The sequence below is a fragment of the Miscanthus floridulus genome, chromosome 19 (genome assembly GCF_019320115.1).
Source record: "Miscanthus floridulus cultivar M001 chromosome 19, ASM1932011v1, whole genome shotgun sequence".
Classification (NCBI taxonomy): Eukaryota; Viridiplantae; Streptophyta; class Magnoliopsida; order Poales; family Poaceae; genus Miscanthus; species Miscanthus floridulus.
In genome coordinates this window covers 93,012,149-93,029,731 of record NC_089598.1, presented here as the reverse complement: position 1 = coordinate 93,029,731, position 17,583 = coordinate 93,012,149, and the positions used below count along the sequence as shown (strand labels likewise).

The following is a 17,583-nucleotide window of genomic DNA, read 5'->3' as shown; positions in this document are numbered from 1 at the left end:
AACTTTCTAAGTAAATCTACAAGCCTTCAACCAAATATGCCCTTTATAATATATTTAAACGTAAAACATTATTGGCTAACTAAAATCAGACTTATTTGTAGTTCAAGGGCTTGAGATGACCTTGTCTTACACTATAATTAAACTGTAAAATAATATTGTAACTTAACTTTAAATTGGCACATCCTGTGATCAATCAATAAGGGGGGGGGGGGGGGGGGGGGGGGGGATTGATGAACAAAAAAAACTGTCAGATTCCAGAGCTAAGACCCCGCAACGACCGCGAGAATCGACAGCGCCCATCTGACTCTTCATCGTCGCCTTTGCCCGCCTCCCAAGCTTCCGCCTCCTCCCCTCCCGCGCTTTCCCCGATTCTTCCACGAGTTTCCAGATCGCGAAACCACCGTACCCGCAGCCAGGCGAGGCGAGTGCCCACCTTACCCGCGCCGCGGGATTCATCGGAATGGCGTACGTGGACCACGCCTTCTCCATCACCGACGACGACGACCTGGTCGGCGGCGCGGTGGGAGGCCCGCGTGGCGCGCCAGTCAAGGAAATCGCCTTTGCCGCCGCGCTCCTCGCGTTCGGCGTCCTCGGTGTCGTCGCGGGATCCTTCATGGCCGCGCACCAGGTCGGCGGTGACCGCGCCCACGGTGAGGCAAAACTAGTACCTGATTGGATTTCAATTCATTGTCGTACGATTTGGGTGCTGACTTTGGAACTTGGGATTGGCTAGGCTTAGCACTAATACGAAGGGGACGATTAATAATTATTTAAGTTTTCTCTAGGGCCCTGGATCATTAGTCGATCTACCTATCTGTAATATGTTCTTTTAGATCCTTTTACTAGAAAGAATGTTTCACGTTCATGCTTTCTGAAGACAACCAAAAGGCTTCCTTGTAGATCATAAAAGTTTAAACAATCATGTCGAATGTATATAACTGTAAACCTCTGGTAGGTTTTCTGCTAATAAAGATATAGGAAAAAGTATGTTGTTTGGATGACCTATCTGAAACTTTAGTTTTTTGTTATGCTGTTTGGATCATATTTAGATCATGCCAAACAATTATTGCAGATCATATAAGTAGGATTCAAACAACCATGGGGATTGTGTAAAACTGGACCCTCTGGTGAGAGTGTTCTTCTAATAAAGATAGGAAATCCTGGAGCATTGCCCGTGTGCTCTGTTTGCTTTCTTAGTTTTCGGAGACTAAGATCCTTGAGTTTGTTTGAGACTTATACAACTCTGAGCCAAGGCTAACTACTTCAATGAAGCCATAAAAATCCCATTTGTTTGATTACAATTATATAGGCAACGAACCGTGGCTTTGTGTGCAAATTGGATCAATTTAATGATTTTTAGCTATGGTTACTGACGTCAAGCCCATCAATGTGCCAAAGGACACATGTTCCTGCAGAAAGAAAAAAATGTTTGTGGCCCATTTGGAACGTAGGAATTTCACATGAACCGTATAGAAAATTCATAGGATTTAGTTCATTTTCACATGAAAAACACAGGAAACGGGGAAAACCCGCATTCCAAAGGGGTCTTAGTTCAGTCGAGGGATACAAAATCCTTTGCATTGCGATGCATGTTATTTATTTCTAAGAATGGTTTGATAACATACAGAATTGTGTTTTTTTTTTTTTTTTTTGCCTTCTCCAAATACAATTGTTTGAGAGTGTGCACGAGTGTTTAACTCTTCAAAAGTTCTCATCCAGTATATAATGCTCAGTAGTCAGGACTACCTCCGTCCTGGAAAGTTTGTCGTTTCAGACATGGCTGTTGTACTATTAGGGCAGTCCCAATGAAAGAAACTAGTAGTTTCTATAACATAGGATATCGCACCAAAAAAGTACTGCTTTCCAACCCATGGTTTCTATGAGTAATAACTATTTTCTCTTTCTCTCTCCCAACTCTATCTTTTCCTCCAATGGGAGTGCGACACGAGCTCCCTAGAAACTGGTGGTTTCTCCCCAATAGCGATTTCATGGTTTCTTGGTGCATTGGGTCAAGAGTAGACCTGGTTTCTTCATGAAGAAATCATTTCTATGATTTTTGCTCTCTTTCTTCATTAATTACGTTGTCATGCCAGCATTTTGCCTACGTGGCAAGTCATTTAATGAGGATAGAAACCATCATCAATGCACCATTGGGACTGCCCTAAACAGGCTAAACTATTTGGTCCGAACCTCGTTCAAAGAACAGAGGAAGTAGCATTTATGTAAAAAGAATTACAATAAATATACAAATTATCAATATAAAATATACTTTTAGCATTCTTGACCTGATCTCTAGCCCCATTTTTTTTTTGGATACAGGCATTTTCTTTGCAGTTCTGGGTGTGGTAATGTTCATCCCAGGGTTCTACTACACAAGAATAGCATATTATGCTTACAAAGGGTACAAGGGTTTCTCCTTTTCCAACATACCTCCTATTTGAAGAAGCAATGATGCCCACGTGGTTCGATTGGCTCATCCAACTATCCAAGGACATAATGCGGGCAAACATGTTTTTACCTGTCTCATTCTTTGTTTCTTTTAACCTTTGTCTAAAGTCGACAGCGTGGCAAGTAATCTGTACATATAAACACCACCGTAATGTGTCATCACAACATTATGTTACCACGTGAAGTTGTTCATTATGAGATAACGTTGACCTATCAGCCTATCATGCTTTGGTACTGAATGTGGTCCTGTTTGTCTGATTTCTGAATTACCAGTTGCTGCTGAAGCATTTTGTGACTGCTGTTCATAAGCATAAAATGCACGAGTGAAGTGGTGTGGATGAGTATGAATGTAAAATTTTTGCTACCTAACAGTTTCAAATGTTTCCGGCAGTGATTTTTTTTAAAACGAACAAGCAGGAGGGCTACCTATTATAGTTTGATAAATAAGAACTTAGAACCACATTGGGCAGTACATAACCAACAACTACATGGCCGGCAGGGTGGTGACCCTGTGGTGAATAAACGCTCCGTAATATTGGAATGCGAATTATTGGAAGGAATTATTATTAGTTTTTTTTCTGTAACAATCCAGGTATAGGATGTATTGAGGAGGTACCAGGGCCAGTGTGTGTAATGTGTCTAGGCTTTCGACCTTTCGTCATTCACACAACTTAAGCCAGCCCCAACGCAGACAGTTGGCCCTGTTCGGCTGATGGTTTTTGTGGCTGATAAACCAGCTGATGCTGTTTTGTTGAGAGAAAAATATTGTACCATAACTATCAAGGCATGTTTAGCTGGTATTAAAGCCGGCTGAAACTGTTTTGTTGTGAGAGAAAAATACTGTAGATTCTAGATGATAAGCCGGCTGATAAGTTCAAGCGAACAGGGAAAAGTGAAATGCACCTTCTAGTTTTTGCAGGATGCTATTTTTCTCATGCTCTCTCAATCTCTGGAAAGGCGTGAAGGGCATACCCTCTCTATAACACTTGTTTGAACGGGTTCCCGAAACTTTTGTCTGACAGGGTGTTCGTAGCTTCTGCAAGTGACTATGGATTACTATGAAGCCACCAACAAGAGTGACATGGACCTAACATGCAGATATGGAAGATGGGGCTACTAGCCACCTCGGCCACCAACAAGAGTGACAAGGAGGTAAGGCCTTCCACAATGGCGTAGTGATGCCCCCAAAAAAATTTAGGTCCCACTCTCTTTACTGGCATCACTCCTCGTATACCGTAATGGTGGGCATCGGTAGCATCATTGCATGGATCCACTGGCCACCGAGCCACAAAAAAGAGAGCATGCGCAGGCAAGGACAGGTATGAGTGTGAGGAGGGATATGGGTGGCTGAGCAACTAATTCATTTTTTATTGAATGGGTGTCGGTTCCTCTTCTTACGCCGTTTCAACTTTTTTCTGGCTTCACTAGAACTTGGCACCGTATGCTGCAATGTGAGAAGTAGTGCCTAAATCTTCTCTCTTTTTCTGGCATCACTCCAGGAGCACATTATGGAGGGCCTAACGTGCAGATAAGATGGAGCTACTACCCGCCTCGGCGCATTGGCATCACTCCGAGTTTTGGAGCATACTCTATGACCCCAGCACGAGGGAACGAGAAGATTTGATGATCGAGCATCAGTTTATTCAATTCGGTGGCACGATTACCCTCCATACTGGCAGCCTTTTGTCTTGATCCAACCGTGGACAATTCTTGGCATCCGTATCCCTGTTGCCCAACATATATAATTGATGTTTTCGTGTAGCAAGGTCGCTAAAAATCTATATTAATTTTGTATAACTGTCAACAGGTTTTGGCATGTGACAGGGATAGGAAAAAGTGATTATTTTTTTCATGTAACTAGTAGTCAATTCAATGTAATAAACTACAATGCAGCCAAGGTAGGGCCAATAATAAATTGATACATACATTGTACAATGCAGCCAAAGTAGAGCCATTAATAAATTGATAGATAAAACCAACGACTGATGAACAGAACGAAGTCTGTAAACCCAAGGTACAAACTAGAGTTTTATTCATCAAATTTCAGAGACTACCAAACTCACTTCCTAGTACCTACTGATCAACACGAAATCATCATCATCAAGAACCCGGACCTCTTTTTGTCCCACAAAATTCCCCCGTCCAATAGCCTCAACAATCCAGACGAACTCGGTCCTCTTTTCAAGAGGAAGCGGAACATATGGCAGTCTGAAGACGGGCCTTGCCACGCCGAGCTGAGCCAGAGCAGTGTTGAGAGCAATCGGATTTGGTTGGCAGAACAACCATTTCATCAGGGGTAATAGCTTCTCATTCAGCATCGCATTCTCGCCTTTGTACATGAGGCTATGCATGAGCCCAGGAACAAGGTTGCTAGTAACAGAAATGACTCCAGTAGCACCATATTTCCACCTAGACTCATGGCACTCGTCGTCGTTACCGTTCCAAATTGTTATACCTTTGTCAGCATAGTGCTTGATCCTCTCATGCCCAACGCATTCCTTGACACCTGCCATGTTTGGATAGCCTGAAATTGCCACAATAACTTCAGGGGGGATATCCTGGGCACTCCGGGATGGCACGTTGTAGATAATGGTCGGGCCCATTAGGAGGACAGCCTCAAAATGAGAAATCATTCCTTCAGTTGAGGTCTTCCCATAATAAGGATTGATGTGGAGAGCTGCATGCATGCCAACAGCAAATCCCTGCTCTGTTGCGTGAACAGCTTCTCTGGTTGAGTTACTTCCTGTGTTGCCTATCACTTTAATTCTAGAGCCAAAGCAGTTCACTGTATGCCCAATGAGCATGATATGTTCATCCCAACTCATGAGGTGACCCTCTCCTGTTGTTCCCCCAACTATTACACCTTCAGCACCACCCTCTATCTGCATGTTTATGAGAGAATCATATGCTTCCAGATCGAATCTTCCATCAGGCAAATAGGGGGTTTTGACTGCTGTGATTAGTCTCAGACTTGTGATGTCATCTGTTGATGTCCTGCATCTCAGAAAGAGGAAGATCAGACCAAAGTAGAAGATAACTCTGAATCAAATCCTTCAACTACTTGTGAGCAAACAGTAGTATCCACTTGACTACTGAGCTATAAAACCCTGAACAGAAAAATACTAACTGCAGTTACCAAAGAATGTACAGGATCGTTCATTCATTAAGAAGAACAAACTTCAAATAGCACTACAAGTACCATTTAATAACCAAGCATATATTTATTGATATTCTTTTCTTCCAGACAAAGCAATTCACATTTTACTTTCTGACTAGATTTTTCTAGCTGCAGCATTTTTAATCTTGCAGAGACAATTGCTGATTCAACATAATTAGGACAATTTCACATATTAGCTTAATGAAAATAACAACATATCATGTTACTCTATTGAGTAAATGATTCTTCTAGCTCAAGACTTTGAACTTATCATACACCTATCATGTCTGTAGAATCTAAAGCTCAAACAAGGCCATGAAATGATTTCAAGCTAGCTATATCTTGAACCTGACTTATCTAAGCAACAAGGAACAATTACAACTGTTCTACAAAAAATTTGGATATGGGAAAAGCTGGCATCAAGCTCCAACTGGTGGCTATATAAAATGGATTTTTTTTCCAGCATGTATTAATTTTCAATAACAGTTCAGAATATGAGGGCTAAGATAAGCAAAAAAGATTGATCAGGACAATCAAAGGCGAAGAAGCGATTTTATTCTCATCAGATTGATGTATATGGCAAATTTCACCAAAAACTAACATCCTGTCAGCTACCAAAAATACAGATGAATTATTGTCAGCATTCTTTTAGAAATAAACAAGTTACCGGTTCTTCACTTCAGTACTTCGCATTGGAAGATAATCATCTAGAGTGATGGCTGCCAAGGGAAACTTCCCTCTGCCAGTCCTGCACAAGTACCCACCTGTATTAGCGTGTTGTGTTTGGAAGCAAGGATGAATGCAGAATGGTAAGTAAAATAAAAATTCATGGCAACTCCTTGTGAATTGTATGGGAAGTACAGAGATACTGAAGAAGAGATGGACACGATGAATTCTCCCCATAGTGTTAGATTCATGCATCCTTGGACATGAATTCAAACTTTCAAAAATATACTACCAATTTCGTTTTTTTTCGCTCATTTTGTTTTTCATAATCATCTCTTAGTATATCCTTTCAAAGGAAATGTACTATTGCCATCGGTTTGACCATATTTGACTGAACAAAAGCACGCCAAATTTGATACGACTAAGATATCATCCTCCATGGTGAGATGAAATCCAATCGATATTTGCAAGAAACAAGAACACGAAACAAGAAGAAGTCGCATTCAGCAAAAGAGTAGATTGGGACGAGACCCGTGATACATACACAGATTGAAGACCTGAAGAGGGTCGCCGTGGCCGTGCAGCCACCGAGGGCGAAGAGGGGCTCGCCGTCGCTGCGCAGCCATTTGAGACAGGGGAGATCGTCCGCGCCGGGAGGAGATTCGTCGGCATCCGCGGCAAAATCATGGGGAATGGCCGGAGCACGGAGTGGGCGTGGTGGCTGGCTGGTGAGACTGGAGTTCCAGTAGACGATGCCTCTGCGGCCGTGTAGCGGCGGCTAGGGTTCGTTCGAGACTTTGAGGTAACGTTACTGTCGGGCCTTGGGCTTCGAGGCGTCAGTTTAAGCCTTTCTCTCTTGGGCCTTAGGTCATCAGGCAGGTTTTCCTTCCAGCCCAATCGAGAATTTGAGCCCGACCAATATTGTTAAACTACTGGTTCCGGCGATATTAGATCCAGCAGATTCCTCTCAAAAAATATTCCAGCAGATAAACTAGGATTATTTACATATTTACCATCATTTATGATGTGAGTGGTATAAAAAATACCATGTCAGTGATTTATGTGTCAGTGACACAGTGTAAGATACCATCCATAATAATGGTAAATATGTAAATACCCCGATAAACTACTGGTTGACCTCCCCAGTCCAGTGTGACTTCCACGGTGTGTATTTTGGTATGAATTTTCCTACTTTGAGTTTGCATCTTAACTTTTACATATGTGAGTATATTATATGAATGAATTGTGGATGTAACAAGTTTCAAAAAAAAGAATGACTGAAGTATGTTTTTTGAAATAGTTTGAACCATTTCTTACTGCTGACTGTCGTAAGAACCATGTGTGGTCTAGCCTAAATCCATTCAGTTCCCGTACTGTTACGGGTACCCTGTTACATCCTCCATCTTACTTGATTTTAATCCTAGGTTCCTGACAGAGTCACATGTTAAGATTGGTTATTGTTTTTTTTTATTCTTTGTCATCCACGGTTGCTTATGAAACATTGGATACCCATCACGGCAAGTTGGACTAGACCACTGAAGGAATGAACAAATCAGAGATCAGTAAGGAGATCAACGATGTTATGACAGTAAAATCATGGCCACTCGTGACCATGGAGTTTTCAAAGGACTTGCCTTGCGGTCCTGACGAGGAAGTGCATGCCCCATCTGCCATTGAGGTTGGCTAAAACAAAAAAGCTGAAAGACCTCAATTGAGGTCTGAGACTGCCAACTAAAATGATACAGATCTTTCCATTGAGGTTCTCTAAAACAGTAAAACTCCTATTAACAGTAGTCCACACAGTTGTATGGATACCTGGCAGTGCGGGATAAGTCGAAACTTTGAGGTATCCAACAAATGGGCTCTCACAGACTTTATCACCTAACGTAGATACAGTCAACGGAGTTAACGGTTAACTCAATCAACATTAGCAATCTGCAAACAATATCGCAAAAGGGTGTAGACGGACAGTTCCTATTTAGAGTTTTGGACATGTACATGCTATAAAAGATATAGAACAAAATGTTTCAATGATTGGAATGCTACGAGTAAATCAAACTATCTAGGTATGTGCATGTCCAATGGGAAGAATGATTGTGCAATCACCGATAGCCCAATCTAATGATAAAATTAACACGAGATAATGCTTAATGGGCGAACAATCAAAATACGGTTCAAAGGGTATAAACTATAATAAAACATTCAGATACATATCCTTTATATGTTAATCAGTCGCATAAAAATCCACTGATCACTCAAAACAAGAGACCACTGATGCTAGCATGTCACTCAAAGATCGTCCTTGACTCCGATGTTCAGAAGTTTAGCCAGTTTTCCACTTTCATAAGCGTCAACAGTATCTGCAATTCAAGTAAACGTGCAAAAATAATAGGCATGAGCATTCAAAGGATGTTACAAAGCATCCGTTTTATTTTATCTGATTTGTGTACAGAAAAAGGTACCGTCAGAGCCCCCCAAGTGCTTTCCATGGACAAAAACTTGAGGAACAGTACGCCTGCCAACTATGTCACGTAAGGCATCCTGAATCTCCGAACCATCCTCTGCACCACAAAGGGAAAACATTGTTCCATTGTGGCATCATCACAAACTGTCCTAGAATATGCTCAAGGGCTAAAATCAGCATAAAGGATTCACACGTATGATTGTTGGATTTGATATAATTGACCATTCTGCTTTATATTAGATAAAAAGGGAATAAACAGATAGGAAGAATAAGGGTGCATCCTAAAGGCCTTTACTTCGCATTTTCCGGTCCTATTGCTGATGTCTCATGTCCTGTTTTCTCACTGACTTTGGTAATTATATTGTGGCTTTACTGCTTTACTATATGAACCACGTCTTTCATTTATCATGAAACGTCTCTTATATCATTGGCTAACTTGAATAGGGCACATGAAACTTGAATGAGATGGGTCCAAAGAAACAACAATACAGTAGTGCAATCTTATCAGTTAAACTGCCATCCTCTGCCCATTATGTGCATACTGTCCACTGTCTTCATGGACACATCTGTCATTGTGGCAGCAGGGAATGTGTAGAACAATTGTGAAATGGAAGGTGTCAAGAGGTATTTGCATTTGCTTATGGTTCAATGTAACTCACGTTATGACGTAAGAGACACTTGAAGACATTTGTGCATGCTTCATCAAGAAGTATTTGTGTTTGTTTATGGTTCTATGTAATTCACATTATGATGTGAAAGACATTTGTGCTTACCTACGATACGAACCTATAGGACATCTCTATGCAGAATGCAGAATGTCAATTAAGAATACTCCCGCATGGATACTTTACCTTTTCTTTTGGGGTTCAATATATTTCTTTATATTTTATAGTATCGTTGACTATGCAAAATCTAACTGTGCAATTGCAAAGACTTGCTGACTGAAAACACTATGAAAGATGTATTTCATAACTCTACCCTCGTTATTTCAACGAAACTGTGACACTTCCACTAGACCAACAAAACATGACTGGATTAGGGAGCATAGAGCAAGGCAGCAGGCACTCTAAAACAGTAATTAGTGATACAAAAATGAACGTAAAGCAAACCTCGCTGATCAAGCTCCACGACATATGGCTCTTTCTTCAACTCAAGCTCCTTAAACACGGCCTTTGCTCTTTTGCAGTACCTGGGAAATTTAGTGCTCTCATAAGATAAAAGAGTTTCTTACACCAGACATGTAAAATGCTGATAAGTGTATGTACTTTGGTACAGGAGCTACAACCACAAAGCGTCATCTCCATACATTCATTGTTCAAACGTTATCATTGTGCATTTGCTGCTCAAGTCACCTGATTATCTGACTATATCACTTATCAGTGCATTTTCTTAATGTTATGTACTCCCCACAAGTGTGTGTATTAAACTTGATAAACATTTGAGTTTAGCTTTTTGAACTGCACCGCAAGAGACCTAGTGAGCTAATCAGGTGGACACAAGAGCCACCACCTCAAGAGAATTGTTGTAATTTCTGCCAAGAACATTTCTCTTACACTTACACAGTGACATCAGAGTAAATAAAATTGTTAAACAGAACAAGCAGTGAATCATTTTTACATCATACAAGCACTCAAGAAGAGTAAAAGCACTTTCACAGAATGTGCCAAGAAATGCAAAGCAGACAACAATTTGGTCACGGCATAAAGGGCAGTAACTCATGGTTGCTACTTTGCTAGGACAGAACTGTGCTGGGCTTTTCCTAATTTGGTATAGGATCCAAGTTGTGGATTTCTGTACTACAGAAACCGGAATTCTACAGCTGGGCATGCCAAAAAAAAGGGCGAAACAACCCCTCAGCTCCACCAGTAATTAGGGTCAGACTTGCAGTATATATTTTTTTTCGAGCAATCAGCTTACAAAATAATAGACCGCCTGTGCGCTAAAAAACCACAACAACAGACAATTTTGAGCAAGCGAAAGGATGAAAATCAGTGACAACTAACAGCTATATACCATATTTTCTATAGCTACGAGTTAGGTTGGATATCACAGCAATCGCACCCAGAATCCAGGCTTAGAATCTGGATCTCCGTAAGGAAAAAGACGAGAAGGGATTAAGGGCGAGAGGGGTCGTACGGGCAGTATGACTTGGAGAAGATGACAACGTCGTGGGCGGAGACGGTGGACTTCACGAAGGATTTGGGCGAGGACGAGGCGGATCCGAACGCCGCGAGGGCGATGAACGCGGCAGCTGCCGCCGCCACCCCGATCCGCCGGCCCAGCAACGCCATACCCACCACCGGTGAGGCTGAGATGCAGGAGTACGGAGACAAGGAGATTTTTGAGAGAACCGAAGAACGCCCTGGTTGGGACCAGTTTTCTTTCTATATAAGCGTACTAGGCCTCAGTAGCTTGGGCCGCCCACGAAGCTACGCCATTTATGTTTGGATCGCGTAAACCGACCGAGTACGTCTTCATTGGCTTTTCTCGTGGTTGAAAAGTACCACCGGTACTTTTTAGGTGCTTTCTATTTTTATTTTTACAGAACATTAATTTGAGAAATAAAATTAGAAAATTAAATTCATAGAGAGATATATATTGGTAATTGCTTAATATTTGACTGTATACTTTTATGGAGTCAAGTCGATCTGTTCAATGCCGGCGGCCCCCGCTCACTGCTGACGCCTTCCGTTGTAGATGCAGCCGCCCCCGTTCCATTCATCGACTGCCGGAGAGCAGGCACCCCACTCGGTTCGTGAGCTTCGACAACAAACAGTAGGCTTCCACGACAACTCAGTTGCACCGTTTTATCAAAACCAACACATATGGCTTGCTCAAATCATCACAAAAGCAATCATTAATCATTTCACATCTATCAAATTCATGGTTCATAGTTTATTAACTATTTTTGTTGTGATGATTCCATGCAGTGACTTTGTGGTCGGAACTCACCAGCTCAACCCTAAGAACTAGCCCACCAGCCCTACCTACGATGGTGTCCAGGACGAGGGCGACGGTGACAATGTATGGCTAGGAGGAGGGTGTTTTTGAGATGCATAGGATCTGCCCTATCCGGTTGTGGCGCTCCACGCACGACGTGGAGAAAGGGTTGAGGCTAGGTTGCACAGGCGCACAAATCATCTCCACCTCAAGCAAACTGTCGGCGGTGAGGGTGCGCCTGGACCCGCATTCCGGAGGTGGAACTCAAGTTGCACGTGATCCATTGGCGGTCGTGCACGAGGATTGTCGCCCAACTCGATCTAGACTGGAGCAGCGAAGGTGGCAGCCGACTGTGGGCCAGACGCATGGGAAAGGCAGGATGAGGGGATCCACCCTTCACCTTTTGTTGACTATGCTGCCCTAAAGGAGCTCACCATGGACAATTCTCATGTCCGTGATGATGCTCGGGGATGGAGGAGAGATGAGGATATTGGCACCGGGGCGCGATGGATTTGATGGTCGGTGACATCAAACCGAGTTAAATTACCTAGGTGCCCTTTATTTTCTGAAAAAAAATACAGAAAAACAACTAGAAAATATAGGTATCTACTCTCTATGCGTTTGGTACCAATCCCACGTATTTTGGTACTTCCTAGTACCTTTGCATGAGTACTTTCTGTTTTCCACTGTTCGATCTCATGTTTTTCCAACTATTATAAAACTCATAAATTCTGAAACATACGTAGACTATATCATGTGTGCTGATCTTTGTTGAAAATTTATTTTACAATGCATTTATTAGTGGTGAAGTCGCATCTTGAAGATCCTAAAGCTCGACAGAACGCAAATAGTTTTGCGAAGGCTGGGGATTTGAATGATACTATACCAAATTTTTGAAGTGGCGTGCACACGTATAAAAGTCCGTTAATCAATTGCACAGTGCTGCGTCTGACCGCGATAGCAACAGCACCACACTTGCTAATAGCTGATAGCAGCAACACGAGCCATCAAGGCTGTTCACAGCCTTGCTAATAAGCTCTCTCATCTGGTTTCCCATGCGACAGGATTGGGTTCCAAGACAAGAGAGGCATAGATGAGCTCGTTCCAGGCGTCCGGCACGCCGGGGAGGCACCAATGGCTGCAGTCCTGCTTCCTCTTGGACACCTTCCTGTCCCCGGCCTTGCCGTACACCGACGGGTGGGCGTCCCTGCGGAAGTTGGTCAGCTTCGTGACGTTCAGCAGCCGCACCGGGAACCGCATCCGGCCGATGGCCTCCTGCACGATCCTCATCTTCAGAGGGTAGCTGTCGATGATGGCGCCTCTGAACGTCGGCTCCGTCTCGCCGTTGCACGAGCCGCCGGAGTCCCAGTCGCCTCCCCTGCAACAAAAAAGGATCATGACATCACGCCACAGCTTCACACTACTTCTGTTGGTTGCTCGATCTATCGTCACCTGAAATGCGCAGTGGAGTATCCTCGGTAGAAGACGACGCTTCTCGCCGGGTCCATGTTCCTGTCGATCCAGCGAGCCCATGTCTTCAGAGCTCTTCTGTAAGCTTCAGTCGAGTCGAATCGAGGGTACAACGTGTCGCCTTCCTTGTAGTAGTTCTGTCTGTGCACACCGTTCAAAATTCGAGACTGATCAGTAACTATGACCAGAGGAGGCTGATTATTGGAGCTGCAGAAACAGCACAAATCTACCAGCGAAAGCCGTGCGTACCCTCTCGCCGTCTTGCCGTGCGTCCACCAGTGGCCGGTGTTGAAGACGAGCACGTCGGCCTTCTTCCACCGGTTCGCCGTCTTGTCGATGCGGTCGATCTGGAGGACCGGGTTAGAGTTCCCCTGCCTGTTGAAGCGCACCCCTTCGCGGACCAGGAAATGCGACCGCACGAACTCCACGGTGCAGCCGTAGTCCTACGTTCGTTCGTCACACACACACACATGCTGAACGAGTTCATCATCCTCCTCTACCTCCATTCCAGGCTAGCTAGCTACAGTAGTTTGCAGGCTGCCACTACACTTGATTGATTTCATTTACCGCGAACTTGAAGACGAAGTAGCCTCGGCCCTTGCTGATCCTGTACCCGTGCGTCTCGAACATCCTGGCCTTATCCGGCAGGGCCTCGCGCAGGACGCAGAGCATGGACTCGAACTGGTTCCGGTTCATCGAGTCGCCCACCAGCAGCAGCCGCTTGCCGCGCAGCCTCTCCAGGAAGTCCGTCGCGTTGAACCTACGGACCTAGCGCGCGAATCAGCAACATTTTTGGGGACGCAACACAAACGTGTCGGTGGGTGGGTTGGTAGTGATACCTGGGGAAGCTGCAGTGGCGCGGCGCCCAGCGCCACCGCGTGTACCTGAAGTCCGGCCGGCCGTTCGCCGCGCACGCGTACGCCTCGTCCACGTAGGGGCACGTCCCCGGCGGGTAAAGCGGCCGCGCCTCCTCGTTCTGCACCCACTCCCCGTCGTACAAGTCGCACCTTCCGGTTTCAGTTCCACCCGCCTTCTCTTCCGCCGCCGTGGACTCGGGCGGTGGCGGAGAGGGAGAATGCGGTGGTGGTGTTGGATGCGGCGCCTGTATCGACGAAGGCGGCGGCGGTGGAGAATGCGGCGCTTGTATCGCCGGCGGCGGAGGAGAATGCGGCGCCTGTATCATCAGTGTCGATGGGGGCGCGGACGGTGGAGAGGGAGACGGCGGTGGTGGTGGGGGAGGTGAAGGTAACATCTGTATCACTGGCGGCGAGGGCGCTGATGGTGGTGACGGTGACGGAGCAAGTGGCGGCGAAACCGTCGGAGCTGTCCGTATCGTTGGGGATGGGAGCCAGGTGAGGCGGTTTAGGGAGAGCGCCCGTGTGGAGGCGTTGGAGCGGAGGAGGAGAGGGAGCGTGAGTGGGAGGATGAACGGGACGGAGGCGAAGGCGGCGGCGAGCGGGACGGCGAGGCGCCAGGGGAGCCGCGGCGCGGACGGCATCGGCATCGGGGAAGCCGGCAACCGGTGCGGTGGGAGCTGTCCCTGCCCCGCGGCGGGTGATGCGAACGGGGCGTGGATCCGGCGAGGGCGAAGCGAGAGCCGAGAAGAGTGGCGGGAGTCGCGCCTGGCAGTTGACTGACTCTGGGCTTCCGGTGACAAGTGACATGTTATGTGGGCCCCAGAGATCGTGGCCCGTTACAGAATACAGAGTGGTGCAAGCCTGCAATTGTGTCGGTGTCGACGAGCCAAGCTGTGGCCTGTGAAGTCGTTTGGGCCGTCCAGTTTTGAGTCTGTCTAAAACAAGGGAACTTTTTAAACCCAATTTGAGGATTTCTAAATAGGAAAAAGTCCACGTTACTTCCCTCAACTTTCACGAAAGTCTACTTTTTCTCCCCAAACTCTTAAACCGGGCAAAACACCTCCCTCAACTTTTAAAACCATTCACCTTACCTCCCTGGCCCTGTTATAAGCGGTTTTGAAGACGGTTTGTTTTTTTTCCTTTTTTATTTATTTCTGTTGAATCTTTGAAAAATTATAGTAAATCACAGAAAAATTATAAAATATAAAATCTAATTTTTTTAGACTCCACATGATTAGATCTACACAATGAATATATAATATGGTACTATACTTTAGTACAAAGTTTTTGCTATGGCTTTAGATATATGCTTTTTTATAATTAAATGGAATAATTCATAGCTGCAGTTTCTATGGTCCAATTATGGTGAAATTTTTATGGTGGGTTAATTATTATATGATTAAACTGTAGTAAAAATTTCATACTCATTGGATCATGTATAACTTAGTTATAGATTTTATTTAGGTTTATGCTTGTTAAATATAAATAAATCTATAACTAAGTTATACATGATCAAATGAGTATGAAATTTTTACTACAATTCAATCATATAATAAATATCCCACCATAAAAATTTCATCACAATTGGACCAAACAAATTGCATCTATGAATTATTCCATTAATTACATAAAAGCATAGATCTAAAGCTACAACAAAAAATTTGTACTAAAGTATACCATATTATATGTTCACTGTGTATATCTACTCGTGTGGAGTCCAACAAAATTGAAATTTCCATTTTATGATTTTTCTGTGATTTACTATGATTTTCAAATATTCAACCAAAATAAATAAAAAAGAAAAAGACAAAACCGCCTTCAAAACTGCTTATAACAGGGCCAGGGAGGTAAGATGAACAGTTTTAAAAGTTGAGGGAGGTGTTTTGCCCGGTTTTGGAGTTTGGGGAGAAAAAACGGACTTTCGTAAAAGTTGAGGGGGGTAATGTGGATTTTTTCCTTCTAAATACCTCCAAGGCTCCAAACTATTATTGACCATGTTCTCCTAAAAAAAGATTATTGACCATGTTTTTATTCCCAAATCCAAATTAGAGAACATTCGTCATAATAAAAAACAGCAAACTAAGACAACCCGGTGACTTTCTTTTTGTTTGGAAAAAATGTTTTCATAATTTTTCATTTTTAGAAAGTTACAAAGTTATAATATTCAAAATTGTTGCACGTAATATTTTGTGGGGCATAACTTATCACAACAACTTCTAATCATAATTATTTTCAATATTTTTTGATAAAAATTTGTAGACAACTTATCTTAATAATTTTCCTACATGACATTTGAAACCTAACTTTCTTACAACGATTTTGCAATCATGACGTGATATCCGATACTACGCCCTATTATCTCACTCTCTTTTCTTCTTCTTAATATTAACTTATCTATTTTTTTATATACTATGAACAAATTTTTAGGTTGAGAAAAGTTAACAAATTGTGTAAAAATGTGAAGTTGTATCTTTTTTTGAAATATGCTGAACAACAAAAGCTTATGTGTATAAGTTACGTCATTTGTAATATTTATTATATGAAAGTATACCTACAAAATTGATGTTGAGAAATTGTTATAAGTTTGTCGGATTGTAGATGTCATGTTGAAAAGTTGTCTACGAGCCCTTTTAAATACAAAAAAATCGAATTATATATGAATTTCAAATGAAAATACGGAATTTATGAAAAAAAAACGTATTCAAAAGACGATGTACATGTACTACATGATACATTGGCACATGGCCATCTTCTTTGTGATCCCGAGGTGAGCAGGAACAGAAAAATCATACTCCGCCGCCTATGAACTGGGGAAGCCGACGCCGTCTCCTGACATCCGGTCGTCGTCGCAGCTTCCTCGTGGCTCGTGCCATACGAATACTCACGGCCTCAGAGCAAGTATAACAAGGGGCTGCAAGCAGTCTAAATGCTGAGGTGAAGGAGAAATGGAAGGAGAGGAGAAGCGGGCTGTAAATTTACAGCCGGCTTAGACACAAGAGCAAAAAAAAAACTCTGTAAGAGAGATAAATGAGTCATATATTAATAGTGAAGATGTAACTATTATATGAGTGGGCTGAAAAGTAGACCGTAAGAATTTATATAGCCAACAGCTGGCTGTATTATTAACCTTGCTCTCGTGCAAGTCACGACGCGTTGACGCTCCTCCGCCGCCTGTCGACGTCATCTCCCAGCACGAGCACCGCCACCCCGCACGGGCCAATCCACTCCCGCGCACCGGGACGAACCCGTGCTGTCTCCGCGAAGCAAGCACACGGGCCACACCCACACGACTCCGCGCGAAAAAAACAGCAGGAAGAGAGCAATATCAAACGATCCGTCGGTTCAGACTTCAGACGTCGGTCCGGCTCACCACGCCGCACCGGCACCGCACCAGCAGGCACACAGGGTAGCGCTGGCGCCGCGCGGGCCGCGTACGACTGGGCGGCACCGGGAATTGGACTTTGTCCGCTCTCCCATCCGGTACGCACCTCTCGTCGCCCTGTCGCTCTCCGTTTCTCCCTTTCGCCTCCCAGACAGACAGACTTGTTTTTGAGCTGCCGGCTGCCGGTGTGCGTATTCCG

The 17,583-nt window shown here is 43.9% G+C and overlaps 4 protein-coding genes across 4 annotated transcripts; 1 reads left to right on the top strand and 3 right to left on the bottom strand.

Annotated features, from left to right (window-relative positions):
- The first annotated feature begins 272 nt into the window (after positions 1-272).
- Positions 273-2,692, top strand: LOC136529425 (uncharacterized). The gene is made up of 2 exons (XM_066522498.1): positions 273-650; positions 2,320-2,692. The coding sequence occupies exons 1-2, from the start codon at positions 461-463 to the stop codon at positions 2,439-2,441; spliced, it is 312 nt and encodes a 103-aa protein (XP_066378595.1). The 5' UTR covers positions 273-460; the 3' UTR covers positions 2,442-2,692.
- A 1,634-nt stretch (positions 2,693-4,326) lies between these two features.
- LOC136528845 (4-hydroxy-tetrahydrodipicolinate synthase, chloroplastic-like) lies at positions 4,327-7,259 on the bottom strand. Its single transcript, XM_066521842.1, has 3 exons — positions 6,816-7,259; positions 6,273-6,353; positions 4,327-5,442 (listed from the first exon to the last, which is right to left on the bottom strand). The coding sequence occupies exons 1-3, from the start codon at positions 6,956-6,958 to the stop codon at positions 4,515-4,517; spliced, it is 1,152 nt and encodes a 383-aa protein (XP_066377939.1). The 5' UTR covers positions 6,959-7,259; the 3' UTR covers positions 4,327-4,514.
- Positions 7,260-8,439: 1,180 nt separating this feature from the next.
- On the bottom strand, positions 8,440-11,122 carry LOC136528594 (glutaredoxin-C8-like). Its single transcript, XM_066521557.1, has 4 exons — positions 10,872-11,122; positions 9,845-9,924; positions 8,734-8,832; positions 8,440-8,631 (listed from the first exon to the last, which is right to left on the bottom strand). Exons 1-4 carry the CDS (start codon positions 11,024-11,026, stop codon positions 8,561-8,563), a joined length of 405 nt encoding a protein of 134 aa, XP_066377654.1. The 5' UTR covers positions 11,027-11,122; the 3' UTR covers positions 8,440-8,560.
- A 1,362-nt stretch (positions 11,123-12,484) lies between these two features.
- LOC136529697 (protein trichome birefringence-like 5) lies at positions 12,485-14,698 on the bottom strand. The gene is made up of 5 exons (XM_066522770.1): positions 13,985-14,698; positions 13,713-13,905; positions 13,395-13,588; positions 13,128-13,286; positions 12,485-13,053 (listed from the first exon to the last, which is right to left on the bottom strand). Exons 1-5 carry the CDS (start codon positions 14,647-14,649, stop codon positions 12,717-12,719), a joined length of 1,548 nt encoding a protein of 515 aa, XP_066378867.1. The 5' UTR covers positions 14,650-14,698; the 3' UTR covers positions 12,485-12,716.
- Positions 14,699-17,583: the final 2,885 nt, after the last annotated feature.

Excerpts from the sequence above, each read along its gene's own strand:
- LOC136528594 (XM_066521557.1), bottom strand. The coding sequence starts at position 11,026 with ATGGCGTTGCTGGGCCGGCGGATCGGGGTGGCGGCGGCAGCTGCCGCG. Across the intron at positions 9,925-10,871 it reads TTCTCCAAGTCATACTGCCC|GTACTGCAAAAGAGCAAAGG; the intron begins GTACGACCCCTC and ends TAAATTTCCCAG. Across the intron at positions 8,632-8,733 it reads GCACTTGGGGGGCTCTGACG|ATACTGTTGACGCTTATGAA; the intron begins GTACCTTTTTCT and ends CTTGAATTGCAG.
- LOC136528845 (XM_066521842.1), bottom strand. The coding sequence starts at position 6,958 with ATGATTTTGCCGCGGATGCCGACGAATCTCCTCCCGGCGCGGACGATC. Across the intron at positions 6,354-6,815 it reads TCTTCAGGTCTTCAATCTGT|GACTGGCAGAGGGAAGTTTC; the intron begins GTATGTATCACG and ends GTACTTGTGCAG. Across the intron at positions 5,443-6,272 it reads AGTACTGAAGTGAAGAACCG|GACATCAACAGATGACATCA; the intron begins GTAACTTGTTTA and ends TCTGAGATGCAG.
- LOC136529697 (XM_066522770.1), bottom strand. The coding sequence starts at position 14,649 with ATGCCGATGCCGTCCGCGCCGCGGCTCCCCTGGCGCCTCGCCGTCCCG. Across the intron at positions 13,589-13,712 it reads ACTTCGTCTTCAAGTTCGCG|GACTACGGCTGCACCGTGGA; the intron begins GTAAATGAAATC and ends GAACGAACGTAG. Across the intron at positions 13,287-13,394 it reads CACGGCAAGACGGCGAGAGG|ACAGAACTACTACAAGGAAG; the intron begins GTACGCACGGCT and ends CGGTGTGCACAG.
- LOC136529425 (XM_066522498.1), top strand. The coding sequence starts at position 461 with ATGGCGTACGTGGACCACGCCTTCTCCATCACCGACGACGACGACCTG. Across the intron at positions 651-2,319 it reads CGGCGGTGACCGCGCCCACG|GCATTTTCTTTGCAGTTCTG; the intron begins GTGAGGCAAAAC and ends TTTTGGATACAG.